The sequence below is a fragment of the Pungitius pungitius genome, chromosome 11 (assembly GCF_949316345.1).
Source record: "Pungitius pungitius chromosome 11, fPunPun2.1, whole genome shotgun sequence".
NCBI classification, from domain to species: domain Eukaryota; kingdom Metazoa; phylum Chordata; class Actinopteri; order Perciformes; family Gasterosteidae; genus Pungitius; species Pungitius pungitius.
The window spans coordinates 5,394,690-5,414,474 of record NC_084910.1 but is presented as its reverse complement, the minus strand read 5'-3'; the positions used below and the strand labels follow the sequence as shown (position 1 = coordinate 5,414,474).

At 44.8% G+C, this 19,785-nt stretch overlaps 3 protein-coding genes across 7 annotated transcripts; 1 reads left to right on the top strand and 2 right to left on the bottom strand.

Moving 5' to 3' along the window:
• Positions 1 to 202: 202 nt before the first annotated feature.
• On the bottom strand, positions 203 to 6,354 carry LOC119197690 (dysbindin-A-like). 2 transcript variants are annotated; one of them, XM_037454216.2, is made up of 11 exons: positions 6,063 to 6,354; positions 5,084 to 5,137; positions 4,742 to 4,792; positions 4,359 to 4,419; positions 3,839 to 3,971; positions 3,477 to 3,609; positions 3,067 to 3,089; positions 2,472 to 2,618; positions 2,193 to 2,219; positions 1,267 to 1,398; positions 203 to 1,165 (listed from the first exon to the last, which is right to left on the bottom strand). In XM_037454216.2, exons 1-11 carry the CDS (start codon positions 6,146 to 6,148, stop codon positions 906 to 908), a joined length of 1,107 nt encoding a protein of 368 aa, XP_037310113.2. In that variant the 5' UTR covers positions 6,149 to 6,354; the 3' UTR covers positions 203 to 905. The 2 variants fall into 2 exon arrangements, with proteins under 2 accessions (XP_037310113.2, XP_037310114.2); XM_037454217.2 differs by lacking the exon at positions 2,193 to 2,219 and having other exon boundaries at positions 6,063 to 6,353.
• A 1,851-nt stretch (positions 6,355 to 8,205) lies between these two features.
• On the bottom strand, positions 8,206 to 15,306 carry LOC119197669 (uncharacterized). Of its 4 annotated transcripts, none has more exons than XM_037454184.2 (8): positions 15,175 to 15,306; positions 12,809 to 12,969; positions 11,789 to 12,452; positions 11,504 to 11,666; positions 11,200 to 11,372; positions 10,775 to 10,918; positions 10,193 to 10,434; positions 8,206 to 9,583 (listed from the first exon to the last, which is right to left on the bottom strand). In XM_037454184.2, the coding sequence occupies exons 2-8, from the start codon at positions 12,851 to 12,853 to the stop codon at positions 8,441 to 8,443; spliced, it is 2,574 nt and encodes an 857-aa protein (XP_037310081.2). In that variant the 5' UTR covers positions 12,854 to 12,969; positions 15,175 to 15,306; the 3' UTR covers positions 8,206 to 8,440. The 4 variants fall into 4 exon arrangements, with proteins under 4 accessions (XP_037310081.2, XP_037310080.2, XP_062421341.1 ...); XM_037454183.2 differs by lacking the exon at positions 15,175 to 15,306 and adding an exon at positions 13,982 to 14,229; XM_062565357.1 differs by lacking the exon at positions 15,175 to 15,306 and adding an exon at positions 13,982 to 14,229 and having other exon boundaries at positions 11,534 to 11,666.
• Positions 15,233 to 19,654, top strand: zp3d.1 (zona pellucida glycoprotein 3d tandem duplicate 1). Its single transcript, XM_037454194.2, has 8 exons — positions 15,233 to 15,736; positions 16,261 to 16,373; positions 16,551 to 16,654; positions 17,009 to 17,183; positions 17,274 to 17,382; positions 17,674 to 17,759; positions 17,934 to 18,001; positions 18,271 to 19,654. Exons 1-8 carry the CDS (start codon positions 15,233 to 15,235, stop codon positions 19,233 to 19,235), a joined length of 2,124 nt encoding a protein of 707 aa, XP_037310091.2. The 3' UTR covers positions 19,236 to 19,654.
• Positions 19,655 to 19,785: the final 131 nt, after the last annotated feature.

Below are 19,785 nucleotides of genomic sequence, written 5' to 3'. Positions count from 1 at the left end.
TGTCAATGCTTGTTTTTAGGAGCCTTTACTTTCTTGTTTGCATAAATATCACCAGGCTTAGAATTTAGGAACTGTTCATTTGGGTCCTAAAAGACTCATGTCCATCGAGACCCAACGGACATAAGCCGTTCCCTCCCCACGGCCGAGGCCAACTGCTTCTTGACTATTAGGGCGGACCAGGAGAAATGCAACACAAAAAAGCTTTATCTTGAGGACTTTAATAGTTAAACAAGGTACACATAAGTTGGCCTGGACCTAAAGGTAAGAGGATACTGTACATGTGAATTATTTGGCTGTGGCATTGGTCATGTTCAATTTTGATAAAAGTATCAAAGATGCCTCCAATACTGCTTAAAATGTTGGATCAGGTATTGGCAAGTACGAAGGTCACAACGTTATCATCTCATTTAGGCAACAGATGAACACCAACAACTATAACTTCTGTTATTGCTACCTGATTCCCACGTCCCGATCACGCCCCCAAAGTAGCACTAACCCCCATTTTCTCTTCGACAACGCTACATTGTAAACAACAAATCTGTGTGGAGATCGGCTGGAGGAGAGCTAGTTAATGTTAGCGCTGTTAGCATGTTCAGATATAATAACCTAAATTGTAGTCCTTACTGAGAAACCTGAACAAATACAGTTGTATGAAAACATTAAATTGGTATTTGAGAGTCACTTAGGACCTTTTTTGTTTTTAATGCACTAATATCTGATCGGTAATTGGCACTGCATGAACTAAAAGTTCAGATATTGCAATCGTGAAGGAAAAAATGATATCAGAATATTACTATTTTTTTCCTATTCCAGCTGCCCATGTGGGAAAGATATGGCAAATCAAGAGGGACCAGGAGGGTAACAGTGGTTAGTGTTTGTGAGTGTTTAAGGGCCTGGTTGCTAGGTTACCCGGATGTTAGTTCCCCTGCAGGGTCGCTCTCATCGGAGCCGCTTCTTGTGCCAACATCCTGTAAGCCGACCAACGACATGTCCGGCTGGACGTCCTCTTCGTCAGACTGCACCAGAGGCTCATCGCTCTCCTCACTGGCCACTTCCTCTTCCTCTTCATACTCTGCGACCTGATTGGGCACTTGGATGGTTGTGGGAGGGGCTTGGGTTGATGGGCTTTTTGAAGATTCAGAAGAGCAGGACTCGAGGTCTGGACCTGTTGGAGTAGTTAACTGTTACTTCGCTAAGTAACTAAAGCTTTCCCAGAGACCTTGATAATTGTGGTGATATCCATCCCATTACATGAGTAGGGCCTACCTGAGGTCAGTGATGATCCCGTGCTGATGTCATCGTCCCCAGTGGAGTTAAGAAAGACATCCAGAGCCTCCTGGTCCGATATGTTAGTTACTGTCATCTGATCCAGAACACGCACATCAGCTTCTGTTGGCTCTGCACACACACACACACACACACACACACACACACACACAACTGAAGTACATGACACACCTCCCAAAGTATTACCATACTTCCCCGCTCCACAGAGTGAAGGGAACCATTTCCCACACAGCAAACAATTGTTTCATTAGAACAAACTCTAATCTGCTCGGAACGCACTGTGGCTAATAAATAAATGTAAAACTCAAATCGTTGGGGGTTTGTACCAGCATATTAGAATATTCCACATTCTCTGTGGACAAGCTCAATAGATGTAGCTTTATGCAGTGAATGAGAATTAGGCTAAAGGGTTACTTAATAACCTACAATCCAAAAGACATATGTTGAAGAGCTTCATGCATTTTATCAAATGCTTTGATGTATAATGCTAAATCAACCCCAATGAATTCAACAATGAACAAATAATAACATGACTAACTGTTGACACTTCTCATAGCTGAAGAAAGGTGCAACTAAACTAGAAAGTGCTTTTAATGTCCCTCAAATTGTTGATTGGAAAAGTTTCATTTAAAGACCTACATCATTCAGGACTATCTAGACAAAACATTAGAATAATAGATCTACTAATATTAATGTATCATGCATATCTGATGTGTATTTAGGAAATATATAATAATTATATATAAATACAAGAGAGGTGACAAAAAGAAAAAATAATTTCTTTTGTTTGTTCGAAAACAACAATATTGCAGAAAAAAAGGGACTGGCATGTTGTGCTGTTGTGTACGCAGCTGATGACCACAACAACTGACCATGAATAAAAGGTCACTTGTTCACTTCCTTACCTGAAGTGATGTGGGTTATAGTCCCATCTAATAGAAATGCAGCGGAGAAGAAGAAAAAAAAAAAAGAAGAGGGACAGGCATTTCTAAGTTTTACTTAGGTAGTTTTACTACTTTTAAGGTACCAATCTTTGCTGTTTTTTTTAAAGCAGCAATTTAGTGTGATTGAATACAGTGTGGAAATGGTCTGCATATCCTTGGAACTTTAACCATTCATCTCTATTTCAACCAGTGATTTTATTTTTAGAATGAACCGACGGTAGAAGGCACCGACAGCCTCACCTCTGTGCTGCAGGAATCCAGTGGAGAGGTACTGCTGCATGTCTTGGTTGAAGGCCTCCTCGTAGACTTTCTGTCGTTCTCGCAGTTTCTGCTGCGCGGCCTGCTCCACTTCTGCCGCCTTCTGAGCATGCTCGGCCCCCAGTGCCACTAAAAAACAGGAGAACATCTTCCAACTCCTGCTGTACGACGGTGTTTAAGGGGCCATAGAAGGTGAAACTCCAGACTATTTACATCATACCGTTGTGAGCAGTGTTAGCGTGTGAGTGTGTCTGCTGTTCACACGATCAACAGGTTCACGGTTATTTATAAAACAATGAGGGTTTCTGTCATTTGTAAAACAACTTGTCATGAGTTAATGAAACCAAAAGACTTCATCCAACGGCCAACCTGCTGATGCTACAGGTAAAATGTCCTTCACACGGGTGATGGGCAACTCTTATTTTGTATACATGCCGTTAACTGTGACAAACAGGCATGAAATAGAGACATTACAAAGGAGGTCAATGCTTTACAATATTGTAATGGGGTAGTAAAGTAGCCTTTATTGTCCAGTAACGTGACTATGGCGTTAAATAATGAGAGTTCAGCAGCTCACCTTCCAGCGCCTCCATCTCCTTCCTGTTTCAAGACAAAGTTCGCATTAGGTTACTTGAAAGAATCATATAGTTTGTCCATAATTCATTTTGACTGGTTATTTGTTGGCAAAAAAATGGGCCAATGTGTAGGATTACAGGCAATCATTTCAGAATCAGTGCACATACAAGATATGTCAGGGGGTCAGTTTTCTCATCAAAACGATTATCTCTAAACAAAACAGATTTGGCTATAACACACTACAAAGTGATTTAATAGTATCTTGAGTAAGAACACAGACAATCCAAATAAAGATGTGACTCAGCAATGAAGCCCCACACAGTTTTAAGCACCTTCACAGTGGGTTTAAAAAAAAAACACTATTCGGCCGGTCCTCCGAAAACATTACACATTCAGAAAATCGTCTTCTACCTTTTCTTTTTCTTATAGACTTCTAGTTGGTTGACATGATGTTGTTTGACCTTCTGCTGTTCACATTGACAACACAGAGTCTCCAGGTAGATCAATTGGCTCTCCATCTCCTCAAAGTCCCCTTCCATATGAGCTGCAGACACACGTGATCATAACAAGCACATCAGCCACACTTTGCATATCATCACAATCGGCTAAAAAGTGTGTGATTTAGCGTGTAGTGTATTTAACTATTTCTGGATGACTACTATTTGACAGGGAAGGAAAGAAACACGGTACAGGATTTGAATACTGTGAAGAGTGGAGAGTAAAACTACACAGGCAGCAACAACATGGCAGCCAGAGTGAAACCGACTCCATACCTATGTTAGCAGTGATGGCGTCTAGATCACTGATGAAGGTCGGCAAGCTTTGCAGCTGTTCTTGTAATTGAGTCAGAGCTGTTCTTCTTTTCTCCCAGTGTGCTGAGAGCATCACTATGTCCCCATCTACTGCCTAAAACACGCAAGCACACACACACACACACACACACACACACACACACACACACACACACACACACACACACACACACACACACACACACACACACACACACACACACACACACACACACACACACACACACACACACACACACACACACACACACACACACACAACACAATTAGGGGAAAACACTACAAAGAAATGATGAAAAATGTTTTTTCACCTTTCGCCCTGATCTGGTTTGTTTGTTTCTTACGGTTTCCATAATTCTTGCTTTGTCAAATGTGAATATGTGACACTAAGAAAAATCTAAGCACGTCTGTGAAAAAATAAATAAGACAGCCCTTTGAGTGGATCAATTAAAAAAAGTATTGAACAGCGTGGCGGTCCTACCTCTGCAGTCTGAGCACAGTCTTTGGTTCTTTTATGGAGCAGAAACCAGCTCTCCTCATACCTAGAGAAATTGTAAACACGAACACCACATACATTTGATTCTTTGGAAATTGACTGTGTGTGTCTGTTCTTGTTACATAGTGAGGACATTTTTGCCAGGCCTCAATAAAAAAATAACTTTGTTAAATTTAGGCCCAAAAATGTATTCATGACTGTAAGGGACTAGGGAGTGCATTATTTAAGTGCCCTCTTAAAGGCAGAAGAACAGGGCATGTGTGTGTGTGTGTGTGTGTGTGTGTGTGTGTGTGTGTGTGTGTGTGTGTGTGTGTGTGTGTGTGTGTGTGTGTGTGTGTGTGTGTGTGTGTTTGTGCGTGCATGGAGACCTGCTGAGGATGTCCAGTCCTGCGCTGAAATGAGGAAGGCTTTCTTCCAACCTGAACAGACAGGAGAATGACACGTTGTGGAATAATGAATAAATAATACTAGCCTTCATAAAATAAACCATCTTTCATTGCAGACCATTGGAGAAGCGAGTCAGGGTTTCCCCATGCCACTCTGGTAGGTGAAGTCACTGACAGTTGAGATATTTAGCAGGTCAATTTAAATGCAGCACCCCTCCCCCCCCCCCCCTCCCTCCCTCCCTACACACACACACAAAGCTGAATTGTCACTTGTGCTCAAGAGTTTGACCTTTAGATCACAGTTAAAAACACAAGCGTGCTCACCGGGGCTTCCTCCTGATTTTGGGTTCTCTGGATTTGTCTCCAAGGGTCTTGAATCTGGATGGAGGACAGAAAGGGAGAAAAAACAATCCAGCAAGGATGAAGAACAATTTTGCCTTTGGACACCGAGCTAAGAACGTAGTACAGGAACACGGGGGTCCGTTTGCATGGCGGCTTGAGCAGAAGCGCGAAACAATATGCCAACCATGCAAATGTGTCCACCCAGACAGCAGCAAGCGAGCATCCAAGGCACTTCTTCAACTAGTAACTGGGGTTTAATGTCCATTTGATATACAGGACAGACTGACAGATACAGCCCAGGTCCACGAAGAGGATTTCAAAAGTAGATTTCAAATGTGGCTGCGACCCAAAACAACAGCAATAGGATGCATGGCTGCTTTTAAAAAAGCAAATTCAATGGAGCTTGATTACAGTCATTTGTATAAAGGTTTTTTTTGTTGGAAATGAGTTATTTGTAGTCCCGTAGGTCCATTATGTGTCGATATGACGTTAAATTCGTCATTATTGAGACTTTTATTGCAGAACCTGGTGATGCGATGTAGCCTTCAGCTTCCCCTCGCAGTAGAAAATGAAAGTCGTCACATGACGGTCAGCTGAGCGCATTATCTAAAGCTAAGCTAGCCAGGACGATAACAACCCCGAACTGAAATCATTTTATCACGTCCTTTCACTTGTATACTACATAAAACATAGAATACTACATAACAATACAGTTCTAACCTATGAGTGAAATGTTTCAAAAGCCGAACTACGGCCGTGATATAATGTAATATCGTCATCTAGCACGGCAGCTAATCCCATGTCAATTGTTATTATGTATTTTTTCTGTGCATGCTACACTCTGCCAAGAGGTCTGCACACATCATGTAACGTCAGCTAAGCTAATCAGACATGCTAATGACATCCGAGGTGGGAGGTTATCAGCTAGCTAGAGTAGAGATATGTCGGGAAGCAGACTAACCCCGTGGTGAAATCCTGCTGGACCATGTGAAGTCTTTCTCTGAAGTTTTCAAACATGATTCCTCTCAGTTCCGGTTTCTTTGACATCTACAAAACGTTTTGGCTCAAAGCTGTCTGTCAATACTACAGATGCACTGGTCAGTTTATAGCTGTAAACTAGGTCTGGTACCCGTACTCTTCCTCATATTTTGTCCTCAGCCTGGTCTTTCAGGCAACTCCTCCTTTTTCTTAAAATATTTCGTGTGCAGAGATTCCAATACGATTGACACCTGGCAACTTATGCAACACGTTATAATCCCTATGTGGTGGAGTTATGTCAAACTGAATCAAGTTTAGGAAGGCAAAGAATCACTGCCTGAGCAGAAAATCTGCCTGACAGGCCGAACTCGGGGAAAACAAAACGTTGTCTTCTTTGCTGTTTAAAGGGCCGATATTTGTACTGGCGGCACCACAGCGCCCCCTCTGTCCCCGGCAAAGCCTCACACTCCTCTGTCAGGGTTCGGTCGTGATCTTTTTTGATTTCTCCCTTGTTAAATTCCCAGAGCTGCATCTTATCTGGTAAATGGACCACGGTTGTCCCCAGTTAATGGACAGAAGCGCAGCATTTTATAGGAAAAAAACGATATGCTTACCCAGCTGTTCTTGTCTGTTCCCCTGCTTAAATTACATGATTTCTTCATATTTTTGTATCCACATTTTTTATGTGGGTCAAACATGGTACTTGTTAAGAGATAAATTGCAATTGGAAGGAAAGCCCCTCATAAAACCAGCACCGAGAACAGCTGCATGCATGCTCATATTTGGACAACAGAGCAGGGGGTGCATGGTTTTTTACATCTTATAAAGCAATAGCAGGGCCTCTTCATCATCCAACTCTTCCATCATTCTTCTTCAGGGCGACTGTGGGTGAGTGGGGCGCAAAGTCGTCCTCCAATCAGAGGGTTGGCTGCTTGATCCCAGGCTCGGCCAACCTGCATGTCGATGTGTCCTTGGGCAAGACATTGCTCCTCTAGCTGCAACTACAGTGTGTGAATGTTGGCTGATGGGCAGGTGCCACTGTGTATGCTAGGTCCTGTTATCAGTGTATGAATGGGTGAAGGATGTCATTTAGTGTTGAAGCGCTTTGAGTGGTCAGAAGACTAGAAAAGCACTGTACAAATCCATTTACCATTCATTCCCCCTAAACATGTGAGAAAAACTAATTATTTCTTATGAATTTAAAAGCAACACTGGGTGCGTAATTTATAACCAATTGGTTATTTCCTGTGTGAAGTGTAAGGGTTATTTTAAGATTGCATATTTATCCACTGGATGAAAGGAACAAAGTGATTTGATTGAAAATTGTCTTACAAAAGATTCACATTCGTACAGCTTTTATTTTACTGTTTGCTTAGATATTGTTGGTCAAATATTTGTCCTTTGACGTGTTCATTGGGGTAAAATAATTAACTTACCTCATCAAAGAACCATAAATGATACATGAAATCACACTTTAATGTTGTATAAACTTTTGGGTTTAGAAATGTGCAATACTGAACAAGATATTAACGCGTTTTATTTTAATGAATACATGACATTTTAGCACCTTTTCTATTGAACTTCCCCTAAATCAGTAGACCAATAAATAGCACCTGATAGAAACATCAGAAGGATATAACTAATATCAAGGATATCCAGAGTGGGAACACATCTCCCATTATGGATTATTATTATAAACTTTGGAAAGAATCTTATTGTAGATTATGAACAGGAATGAAAAATGTTTCCTTTTGAGAAAAAACTTGAATACACCCTAAAACATGTGAGGGTTATGAGTGATAAACGCTTTATGTTAGTGATGTAGATCATCCTGAACAGACGTTTCTGTTTAAATGAAAAGGAAGGATTGTCTTGTGACCTGACGACCAAAAAGCACCACAGCGTTGGCAGGTAGCAACGTGCACAACGGCTTTCTCTACACAGACTACTGAAAACTCTACAGCAAAAAATGAGTTAAACTCGTTGCTTTAATTAAGTGTTTCTTTAGACACACACTGCCTTTTTCATCCTAATAAGGGTTAGGGTTAGAAAAATATCAAGTTATTATTCCAAATACAGCAGGGAAGCATCTGAAAACTGACTAAACTACAACACGCAGCAGTTCCTACCTTTAAATTATTTATTTCACCCACGCAGCATTAAAACGATCCCACATCATTGACAAATGTCCGAAACAGTACAGTCACTGCGTCGGTATCTGACCAGCCAACAAACATCATCATGAACAGATGTATCCCATGCTTTTACAAAATAAAATAAAAACCCTTCATTAGTAGTTTTTAACATCAATTCTTGATTTAGTAAATTCAGGAAGGTTTTTAGGCGAAGCACAAGTGTGTGTCAGCGCCTCAGAAGAGTTCTGGGGCTGGTCCTGGTCTTAATAGCTGAGGTAGTCGACCTGGTCTGGGTGAGGCCCTTGGAAGTGCTGGGACAGCTAGTGACAGGGGCCCTGTCCTCTGTCGGGCCCTCGGTGGGCCCTTTGGAAGAGTCTTTCGCTGCACCTTTGGAATCATGGATAGTGTACCTGCTGGCTGGTGGAGCGCACTTGGCAACGTTCTTGCTTGTACCTTTTGGAGTGTGCATGGCAGAAAGACTGTCTGGGGGGTCAGTTGTCACAGAGTTGAGAGCAGCTTTAATCATTGTAGTCCTAGCAGCAGCAGCAGCAGCTCTTGAAACAAGCCTGGGGTCAGCAGTCGGGGTTGTGAATGAAGGGCTCCGATGTCTCTGGAGCCTTTCGTCTCTTGCATGTCTGCGCGGATCCTCACCGACATGGCTGAGGTCACAGTGCGTGCCGGTGTCTGCTAGGTAGACCCTTTCTTCAGAGGGCTCCTGAGCAGAGACGCTGGTCAAAGTGAACTCTTCTATGTTTACTTCCCCCCGTTGGTCCCTCTCTGCTCCGGTCTCTCCAACACGGCCACGTGAGTCTCGTTTCAGTTCGTCCTCGTGGCGGCGGGGGGTTCCACCGATGTGATTCACATCTTTATCGCAGCCGTCTTCCCTATGTGGGATCTCGCTCTCCGACGGGACATTGCTGAGTGGCACTGTCCTGCGCTTCTTTGACGAGCTGCCGCCCGGAAGAACCCCATTCAGTAGGGTGGTGTCCGGTGGGAGACCCCGCCTTCTCCTGGACGACCGCAGGACCCCCGGCTTCTCACTGGCCGTCCTCTTAACGGGGCCGTTGGTCAGAGTCCTCTCCGAGTGTCTTCCTGCGTTCTGGAGACTGCCGAAGGTCATGGGGTTGCTATAGTAGTCGGAGACGGCACGTTGGTGGAGCGGGTGGTGCTGATTGCGAGGCAGCTGGTGTCTGCTGTGCCGGGCAAGGTGTTTGTTGTTGGTGTCCTGGGTCTGTGGTGTACAGGTGTCGCCCTGCATATTGCATGGTCTTGGGCAGCGTCTGCTCTCCATTTCAGGGCTTGGCTGTAATGTAGGAAGTGACCCGATGCAGAAGGTTGTTTTTTCACAGAGTCCAGTCACCATGGCAACCTGCAACGGAAAGGGGTCATGATAACTCAGAATTGAGGCCCCGGGAAATGGGTGCTGCAGGAATGCGAGTAATATGAGAGAATAACGCTTTGTTTCATCATGGACAATGAGGTTAACCAGCCTGTCCTCATTTCAATGAATTTATACAGCCCATCTCTTCTATTCTATCCCAGGACATTGGACATATTGAACTGCCACGAGGACAGGGATGGAAAGGATGGTATGACAAAAGAAGCTTCTTGGGATTGACACTTTGGATGTACTTCACCCATGTGTAATATGAGTATTGTGCTAGTCCTGTGGTTGATGACGGCGGGTGTGGAGCGGACCAATCCGGACTCCTTGGTTACTGTCCTTGGGGACTTTAACAAAGGAAACCTCTGCCATGAACTTCATAAGTTCAAACAGTGTATTAAGTGCCCGACCAGAGGAGAACACGGATCACATGTTACAACACACCTGCCCAATATCCGCCTTTAAAAAATATATATATATATACATATAGGGAAGGGTAGTCATTTCCCCCCCCCCCCCCCCCCCACTCCCCAACGTCTAAAACCATAGTTACGGCTTGGTGCACAAACAAGTGTGAAGAACGGATGATCAGACCTTGTCGGTCCTCCTGACATGTAGGGAGAGGTGGCGAGGCCTCAGCAAGTGGCTTTCAGCTCCTTCTCTTTTGTCCTCCTCCGTCCCCTCTCTCCTCCTCTGCTGCTGCTGCTGCTCCTCCTCCTCCTCCTCTCTCCTCTCCCTCTCGCGCCTCCTTATTGTGCGGGCAGTGGGAGGGCAGAAGGAGCCGACCACTGCAGAGCCTCCAGGCCTCCCTCGCAGAGACTTAAAGTCTCGCTGGGCTGTTTGACAGCAGGACAGAGAAAAAGATAAGATTTAGTTAGGCAAAGAGCAAAAGACAAGCGAAACATTTGATTGACAACAATATGATTTCAAATCATTTCATTTAGTGTGATGTATAAATGTTTTACATTTAAAAGATATACCACACTCGAAAGGCTGAAATAACCGTATTTTTACGTTACTTTCATTGTGGGTTCATTTTGGCACTGCCGGTGGAAGAACAGCGTTGCTGTGTGCTGTGTACAATTCAATGTGTGATAATATGATTTATATTCTTAAGTAAACAAATGCACACTGAACCAAATGGCACTCTTCACAGACGGATAAGTAAAGGAATACCTGTGGTTCTGCTGGTCATGGTCTTCCCCTCAGCGGCAGTCCTGTGATTGGTGGAGAGACAGGAGGTGAGATGCTGAGCGCCAGATGGCTCCTTCGCTCGTCCGCTCGCTAAGAAGGCCATGTTGCTAGGCAACGCCGCTGAATCTGAAGTGGAAGAGGAAATGCCATTGTTGATTCCGGGGCAGATACACACAAAGAACTTTAGGATTCCCATGCAGCCCGTTTCATTAAAGTTCTTTTCAGCCATATTCTGTTTTTCTGCTCCACATATCGGGAACTAACTCCCAGAAAGCTGTTCCACATTAAGACTAAGTACTTTTCTGTTTGATGCAGCACTGCAACTACTTAATTGTTTTTAAATGTCCTTTTCCTTTGCTTAATGTTTTAACTGAGACTAAAGCCCATTGTCAAACGTTGACGCTCACCTCTCAGACAGAGGAAAGACAGGAAGTCCTCGGTCTTGGGCTGGCGTCGGGTAAGACAGGTGACCACAGACAGGTTGTGGACGTGGTTGCTTCGTGTTGGTGTCCTCAAAAAAGCTGGTCCTGGAGAGCTGGGAGGGGACTGGGCAAACTTCCTCTGCGCTTGCACCCGTGGTCTGTCACAAAGATTGTTGTTATTATTGGGTTACTATGAAATAATGAAACCATAGTTATGAATGTTATACTCCATTTCGGCAAATAAAATCCACCCGGAAATTAAGGCCAGTGTGAAGGCAGCTCTGTACACCTTTTCTCCACACACAGCGGAGCGGCTGACCTTCTGCTGGCGGGGTCGTCCTTGAGGCGATGGATGCCAGCATGGCGCCGCTCTTGAGGGCGCGCTGGTAAAGACCAGCTCCAGCTCGCCGACAGGACGGAGCGACACCGGCTGAGGCCGTTCACCCGGGAGCCTTAAGACAACAGTTACAACTTGAGTTACTTCAAACAGAGTGTGGAGGAACGTCTCCTGTTTCAATGCCACTGACAGAATGACTTAATGATACAGCGATTCATGGGAAGCAACCCCACTGACCTTTGAGGCTCGTGGGAGCATGTGACCGCAGCGCGCGGGCGGTGACGGGGGGGCTCAGCAGCGTCCGCGTGTTCCCGGGTGCACCGGGGCTTTTCCCCGAGTGCTTCTGCTGAGGCGCGTGCGCTCGTTTTGCGCCTTCTGGGTGTCTGGAGCTCGGTAGCGTTCGTGCGTTTGGTTTTTTGTGCGAGCGCAGCGTCCTGGTCGATGCTGAACTCTTCCGGAAGGCGTGTGTACTTTCCCGTAGGTGTGCGTGCTGGACAGCGCGCTTCATTTTCCTTGCACTCGTTTTTGATTGCGTTTGCACGTTCTGTAGTGTGTGAGTGCATTTCCTTTGTGGCGTGTGCGAGTCCTGAGACGAGTTGTTTCTTTGCACTTGGCCTTGTAGGCGTTTTGCAGTGTGCGTGTTGGATGTGGCTTTCTGTGCGTGCGGGTTCGGGGGCCTTTGTGCGGCCCTCTGCTGGGGCACGTGCGCACTCTGTCTTGCGCGCGTCGTTTTCGGCAGCTCCTTTGTCTTTCGCTGTAAGCGTGTGTTTTCCGACACGCGTGTGTGTCTGTGCGAGTGTGTGTGCACGGCGCGGTGCGTGTCTCTGAATTCCCTGAGAGAGAGGAAAAGAACTTTGCGGACCAGACGTTCTTCACACCAAGGCATCCCGTCACCGATGTCCTGCAAAAGCATACACACACACGAGCACATACACACACACACGCGCACGCACGCGAGCACACAGGATCATCTAGAAATGCTCAAATTGGAGTTAAAACACATAATGAACTGGACTGAGATAAGCTGACAATAAACATGCACAGTCCCCGGAGGATGAACCGTAGTGACTCAAGTAATCTCCTGACTGATCATCAGGCGCCATTCTGTGATCACAGTTGGAACCTTCTGCACAAATAATTACAGTAAAGTACTCCACCATTACACCAGACTAGTTTTTGTACGTCTGTGTTGAGTAAATAAATAAATTGGCCATCTGAACAAACAGGAACTAAAGAGATGAAAGACATTTCACTTACATATTTCTTTTTGATGATATTTCGTTTGGGTCTGTCCGTACTCATCTTGCCAAGAAGACGCTGACAGGCACATAAATAACAGAGGCCTGCGTCTCTTGATTTGGACTTCTCCGCTATACTTTCTCTGCAGGTGGGAAAACGTAGATTCTGACCGCTCTGTCCTAGAAAAGAAACAACATGTAAATATAGAGGAGCCTTTTATCTCTTAAAATGTTATTTTTATTTGAGGGATGGTCCAAAATAATAACCCAGGTTACTAATGCAAATCCAATTAATGAGTTGTATACACAGTCTTCTACTATAATTACACTGGCAGTAAATTATCAAAATGATCTGCAGAGTTCAACAGACAGTTTGTATTTTGGAAACTTGGCTGACATGAGCTGCCATCATGTTTTGTGATTTAGAAAATAGATTTATCTTTAGAATGTTGAATTTGATTCAGTCAAAGCTGTTCTATAGCTGTTACTGTGACAACAAAACAACTTCCCCCCCCATTTTAAAAAGACTACATCGACAAACATGTACATACAGAGTAATCTAAGGTGCCGTCTCATATCTGTATACTAATATTAAACCCCAACCTGAATTAGACTGATTCAAAATAGGAAGTATAAACTTTTGTTAAAATTGTTCTAAACCAGTCACTGAATTTGCCATTAGGAAAAGCTTCCACTAAAAACCGTGTATCAACAGCATTTCTTCCTGTAATGAGGCGTACTGTTTGCTCCCATCCATGACAACCTACCACACCTTCACAATCAGAACTGCCATTTAACGGATAATGCTCAAAGGCACATGGTTGGAGGGATGGGGTGTGTGTGTGTGTGTACCATCTGCATCAGTCAGGACGTGTTACAATGAAGATGACATTACAGCTGGGGGATTTCAACTTGTCATGAACAAACCTAATGTACAACAATGAGCGTGAATTCACCTAGAGCAGGATTACAGGTGCTTGCAGCCAGCTCTTAAGCCTTTAAATGGATACATCTCTGTGGGTACAGGGTGTGATAGAGTGGCTGGCAGAACCACATTACTGTCTTAGTGCCACGACCCGGCCAGCCTGCACATCGTAAAAGACGCCTGGCGGTGCATTTGACGGGACGTCTTTATTCTACTCATATTAGTCCTTAAAACAAAGCAAGTACCGAACAATAATCGATCACCCACCTCCAGCAGGATTACCGGCCTACACAGCGAGCACACCGGCGACAACCTAAGCGAACGGCAGCCGGACCCACTCACACTTTTTTAAACGGATCACGTAGAAATATCCGAGCGCCTCCGGTGTGCCGTTGTTCCCCGTCGCGGAGCCGTGAGTCCCGGTGTGCCGATTTGGACTCGGCACCTGCACGGCGGGTCGAGCGCAGGGAGGCAGCACCGCTGCGGTCATGTGAGCCACCGTTCCCCAACCGAGGCCTGCGTGTATTTTGGTGCGCCTCTATTGTTTTATTTACGGTCGGTTCAGACCAGGGACTTCCAGTTCGCAGATTGTGCCTCAGTCACGTGACGCGGAAATCGACAGAGGTCCATCATCCCAGGGGTTGTGATTTATTAATGCCAATCGCTGGATTGTATACTTGCCAGTCCCTCGGTCGCAGCGTCACCATTTAGACAGGTCGCGCCTTAAAACACACGGTTAATTCCAGGCGACGGTAATATTCTGGCGCGCGTTTATTCACGCAGTTACGGTACACGCTGCACAGGATGCCCGTCCAAAACGAATTGATATAAAGCCAAACTGCATTCTTTTTAACAAAACACAAACATAGTAAAAATATATATTTTAAATACAAAATAAACTAAGGGGAAACCGTTACAATACTAGATGTCAATGTCAATTTGAGATGTGTATTGCTTTAGTGGAATTTAGTCAAACATATAATTTTTTTGTAGTAAATGCGCAACCGTTACTTTATTAGTAAAAAGTGTAAAAAAATCCATTCACGCAATCCATTCACGCCACTTATTAGTGCAAAATATTATTATGGTGGTTTAAATGGCGACGTATTCAGTACCGCTGAGATCGAAAAGTGACAGGTGCGCCGCGTCATGGACCCGCCTCCTCATTTATATGCAAATCCCATGCAGAGAAGTACCTTTTATGAACTGTGATTTCTAACTTTCTACAACATAGCGTCTTGAAATAAAGGGAATGTATCTTTTTAATCTCGTCCAACTGCTCCTGGGATTGAACAAAAGGCTTTAGACATTCATTTAGAAATGTCCCTGTAGTTTGAGTTAGGTCACTGACTGAGAAGACAGCGTGTCAAAATCAGTCTGTGCTTATGGAAATGTAAGCACATTTTAAAATATTAGTGACGTCATTTAACAGTACTGATGAACAGCGTTACTATTCTTACCAGCTGCTCAATCAGTGGGGTCCGCGGCAGGTGTGATAATGACGCTGAGAGCGGCAGAATGAGCCCGGACTTCTGCTGCCGCCGTCTTTCAGTCATGCCGCTGTTGTGGTGGTTTATTTGGGCACTGTTTCGCGGTGCATTGGGGGGTCCAGTTCAGCGCGGGACGTGGTTGGAGCTTGGAGTAAATCCAGTGAAGACCGATGTGGACGGAGCCCCACGCCCTCCGTCCCACCGTCTGCCCATGTTCCTGCACTCACCTGGGCCTCTCGTGTCAGCAGAGCTGCTGCGGCCGGTTCCTCACAGGAGTCCGTTTCCCGCCGAACTCACCGAGCTGCTGAACCCGACCGAAGAGGCGGCAGAGCAGCGCGTCCAGGTCGCTTGGGCGCGTGCCGTGCAGGTCTTCTGCGGCGCGGATAGAGTGTCTGTGCGCGTGGACCGCTCTCAGCTGCGCGCGTGGACCGCTCCGTCACTGTTCTACTTGGGCTCGTGCCAGGCCAGCCAAGTCGGCCCGGGCGCCCTGTTCTTCCACTACCGCCTGACGCAGTGCGGCGCGGAGCCCACGGTGAGGGGTGAGGGGGGCGGGGTGGAACGCTACAGGTGTTTCTGGAGGCCCACCCGGAAGTTACCATCCCCAAAAACGATGGGACTATTTCACAAAATGATTAGGATAAGTTTCATAAATGATATATCTTTATTTTTAAACCGTAAATGTGGTCGATTGAAGTAGCAGAAACATGAAGCTAACAACAAACTGATGTCGTCCACCTTTTGGATATGGAGTTCCCTTTTCTTGAACGTAATTGTTACCCAGAGTTTCATATGAACGTTAAGTTAATTACGAAGCCTCAACCAAATGAAAGTTGTCCCCAAGATATTCTAAGTATAATTACCAGGCACGTGACGGGGTAATGGTGTTGCCTTGGCAGAATTCATGCCAGTGTGCTCACCACCACTGACCAAAATACATCAACTCAGAGATGAAGGAATCCGGAGGAGTAAAAATCCTATTCACACATTGTAGGACTCCTGTTCTGCACATGCAGCAAGTCTTTGTGTTTTTACCAATTCTGTTCTAACATCCCTCAGGTTGTCGGTGGTCAGCTGGTGTATACGTATATACTGCGTTATATTCCACCACCCCAAGGCAACGTCATCAGAGTGCTACCACTTAGCCTTCCCATCCATTGCCATTACAACAGGTGTGTATATACGTCTCTCGTATCTCCATTGGGCTCAGTCTTGGTGACGGGCTTTCTTCTGTCTCTGTTTAAATGTGACCTGTGTTGCTTTTTTTAGACTAGACTTAGGGGTTTTGTGGTATACAGTCAATGTAATTTGTGTCCCTTTTTGATTTAATTTATTTTTCCCTGTCTCAGATTTCATTACTCCTATCAAGTTGGCTTCAAACCTCAAGTTTGGCCCACAACCTTTGTGAAGAGCATCAGGAGTAAACTCAAGTACATCCTCGCAGTCTTCAATGGTAACGCTTTGACAGTACGGTTTCCGTACTGTTTTTTTAATTTTGAGTTAATTTGCCCCGGGTTATATGTAAAATGTGTAGCATTGCTTCACATTAAATTTTCATTGCGTATTGTTTCAGCCAAATCTAGAACTTCAGGATTCAGAACATTAAATGTTGAAAGTCTACACGCTAATCAACATCCTTTTTTAAGGATTTTTCTTTAGATATGACACTTACTACTCCTGCGTTGTGGGTGCAAGGTGAACTGAGAGCCAAATATTTGACAGCATAAATCTGTGTTGTGGGTCAAGCAATGATTTAGACAAATATGTACAATAAAGTCAAATGTAATTGTACTAACTGTGTTACTAGCCAAGGGGCAGCCTGTCCCTCCAGACCACTGGTTCCATTTAGGGGAGCCGGTGTACTTCGTAGCCCAGGCAGAAGTTCTGTTAGCTGGGGAGACGCTTTATGTGAACTCTTGCTATGCCACAAGCTCCAAGGACCCAAACAGCACGCTCAAAGTGGATATCATTTCTAACTACGGGTATGTCTCTAGCGAGAACAAATGGTATTTTGGTTCGTCCATTTACAGTGATGATTGATTTCATGTGCTCCTGCTGATTTCTGATTGCAGCTGCATGACAGACAGCAGGCGGGAGGGCAGCAGCTCTCGTTTCCTGAGAAGAGGGGGCAATGTGGTCAAGTTCTCTGTGGATGCCTTTCTCTTCAGAGCAGTCTCAAAAGTAAGGGCATTTTTGTCATTCTAAAGCTTATTCCAGTGGTTTTTAACCTAAGAGTCAACAGATACATCTGCTGCATGACCTAATAAAACCTTTACCTTGATTGGGGATTTTTTAAGTTTTGGCATATATTGTCATACATGTTTAAAAAAAAACAATTTTGTAGTTTAACTTCAGCCATTATATATTACTCTGCCAAGTTAAAGATACTCTTAAAACCCAAACATTTGATACAACGGCCATTACAGAATAAACCGGCATTGTTGGTGAGTGTTAAGGCTTCTCTGTGTATAGGTGCTGTACCTCCACTGTTCAATGTCAATCGGTCTCATCCCTTCCCCAACCGCAAAGTCCTGCAATTACAACAAGGCTGCTAGCAGGTAAGCAACCAATGTTATCACAATAACCTTCTTCACAGGTGTGACACCGAATAAGTGACAGTTGGATCATATGAAACACAATCATGGAAATCATTTTTTAGAAAGGTTGTATGAGCGAAGAGAACTGTTTCTATTATTGGGCATGACCCTTTCTTGTGTTGTGTGTGTGTGTAGGTGGGAGGAGCTGGAGGCCAAAGACCCAGTATGCTCCTGCTGTGATTCCATGTGCCACGTTCATGATTGTAAGTGGCGAACGCCGTTTAACTGAACAAATGACCACACCGGCTGGTAACTAAAGTAAAAACATGACCGTAATCAGATGTGATAAAATAATTTGGACTCTTGGTTCTGGATTATCCCACATTCTACATATGTCTGATCTCTTAGTGATGGTATTGCAGGTTAAGCTTTTTTTGGGGGGGGGGTTGGGGGGTAGGTAAACTGTTAATTTACAAATAGCATACATATAGAAATGGTCAGTACAAAATGTTTGCTTTTTTTTTTACTCCAGCTGTCAAGAACATAGTCAGCAGTCCAGGCTGGCACATCGGACAAACGAATGAACAGAACTCTCAGATGGCTGAGTCCTCTTCTCAAGCAGAGGGAGGAAGAGAGTGGGCTAGCAAAGAGAAGAGCCACGAAAGAGAAGATCAAAAAGCCCAGGCTTTTTCACAGGGGAAAGGGTTTGGCCCTCAGGAGGCAAATGCTGAAGACCTCCCTGAGAGAAATGCAGAGGAAACTAAATGGAAGCACAGCGCTGAGGTCAGCCTGCTGGAGAGGGGAGAAAGGGAAGAGGTGGCGAGGGAAAAAGAATTGCAACTAAACGATTGCATTGAGTCGGACCAAAATGGGCCAGAACAGGTCTGTGTTACTAGATATGGTTCTTTGAGTAGTTTGCCCACTGTCAATAGTAAAACTAAGGCATCAAAAGTTGGTTCTGTCACCATTATTAGTAGAAGAAATTCCAGTCTAAGTATTACATATAATTCAAGTAATCTCAGTACTGATGAAAATAATCCTAGCGCTGTAATTCCTAACATGAACCTTTGTACTGAAGATAATCAAACAAGTTGTACGGCCACCACTAATACAGCAGGACAACATGCCCAGTCTGTCGTAGGTACCCAGGCCATCGAGTCACAAGGCCAAGCAGGAGATTCTTTTTACAGCAAAGGACCACATGGTTATGACACTACGCTTCAGAGTCTGAAGACCAGAGGGATTGAATGGGACCAGTCCCATGTTCAGCCAGTAGACTTCACTGACTGGTTAATCGGATACTTCCAGTTTGATCCTATAATTGAAGATGAGGGTTCTGGTTCTGTTGGTTCGGAGGAAACTTACAAACCCAGTCACTCTGCCATGGTCACCATCACCAATGCAGGGCAGGGCTCTGAGGGCCGTGTGGAGGGGGCGCTTGGATGGGGCATGCAGACCTTAGGGTTTGTGGTAGAGAGGCCAGCAGAGGAGACATGACTTCTATTAAAGAGGAGGCAGTAGTGGGACAACAAGAGTCCAAGTGAAGAATTGTCATCGGTCTTTTTAGTAATTGGTCCCAAGTAGCTCACAAAATAACCTACTGATCAGTTTTATTGTATTACATTGGGGTTCATTTGAGGGAATTTCCATATACAGAATGCAAAGTTGTGCCTGAGGAGTAGTTGACTGTCACAGTGGGGTCATGACTTTAATCTGTAAACGTAGCATCAGTGAAGACAAAATGGGCCCTCCCTCCTCTAGCACAGTCGGTTCATCTGAAGGACCACTGCTGCAGAACTCCTCTCTCACTCACATGGAGGAGGCCCACCTGTTAATACCAGAGCTGAACAAAATAGTGATGGTGCCTGGTCATCAGCTGGCTGTTCCTATGGAGATGGTTTGACAATAAACTGAGCTATCACCTAAACTCTTTGCAGTGTTTTCATTACACACACGAAGCTGAGCCACTGCATGGCTGCTGTATCACATCGGTTTGACTGACATTCAGTGACTGATAAATCAACCCCGTGTTGTGTTCACAAGGCGA

Coding starts and splice junctions, on each gene's coding strand:
- zp3d.1 (XM_037454194.2), top strand. CDS start 15,233: ATGAGCCCGGACTTCTGCTGCCGCCGTCTTTCAGTCATGCCGCTGTTG. Junction 16,374..16,550: donor ATCCATTGCCATTACAACAG/GTGTGTATATAC, acceptor TCCCTGTCTCAG/ATTTCATTACTCCTATCAAG. Junction 18,002..18,270: donor CATGTGCCACGTTCATGATT/GTAAGTGGCGAA, acceptor TTTTTACTCCAG/CTGTCAAGAACATAGTCAGC.
- LOC119197669 (XM_037454184.2), bottom strand. CDS start 12,853: ATGAGTACGGACAGACCCAAACGAAATATCATCAAAAAGAAATAT. Junction 12,453..12,808: donor ATATCATCAAAAAGAAATAT/GTAAGTGAAATG, acceptor ATGCTTTTGCAG/GACATCGGTGACGGGATGCC. Junction 10,435..10,774: donor CATGACCAGCAGAACCACAG/GTATTCCTTTAC, acceptor GCTGTCAAACAG/CCCAGCGAGACTTTAAGTCT.
- LOC119197690 (XM_037454216.2), bottom strand. CDS start 6,148: ATGTCAAAGAAACCGGAACTGAGAGGAATCATGTTTGAAAACTTCAGA. Junction 3,090..3,476: donor GTCTATAAGAAAAAGAAAAG/GTAGAAGACGAT, acceptor GTCTTGAAACAG/GAAGGAGATGGAGGCGCTGG. Junction 2,619..3,066: donor GGAGATGGAGGCGCTGGAAG/GTGAGCTGCTGA, acceptor CCTGTTTTTTAG/TGGCACTGGGGGCCGAGCAT.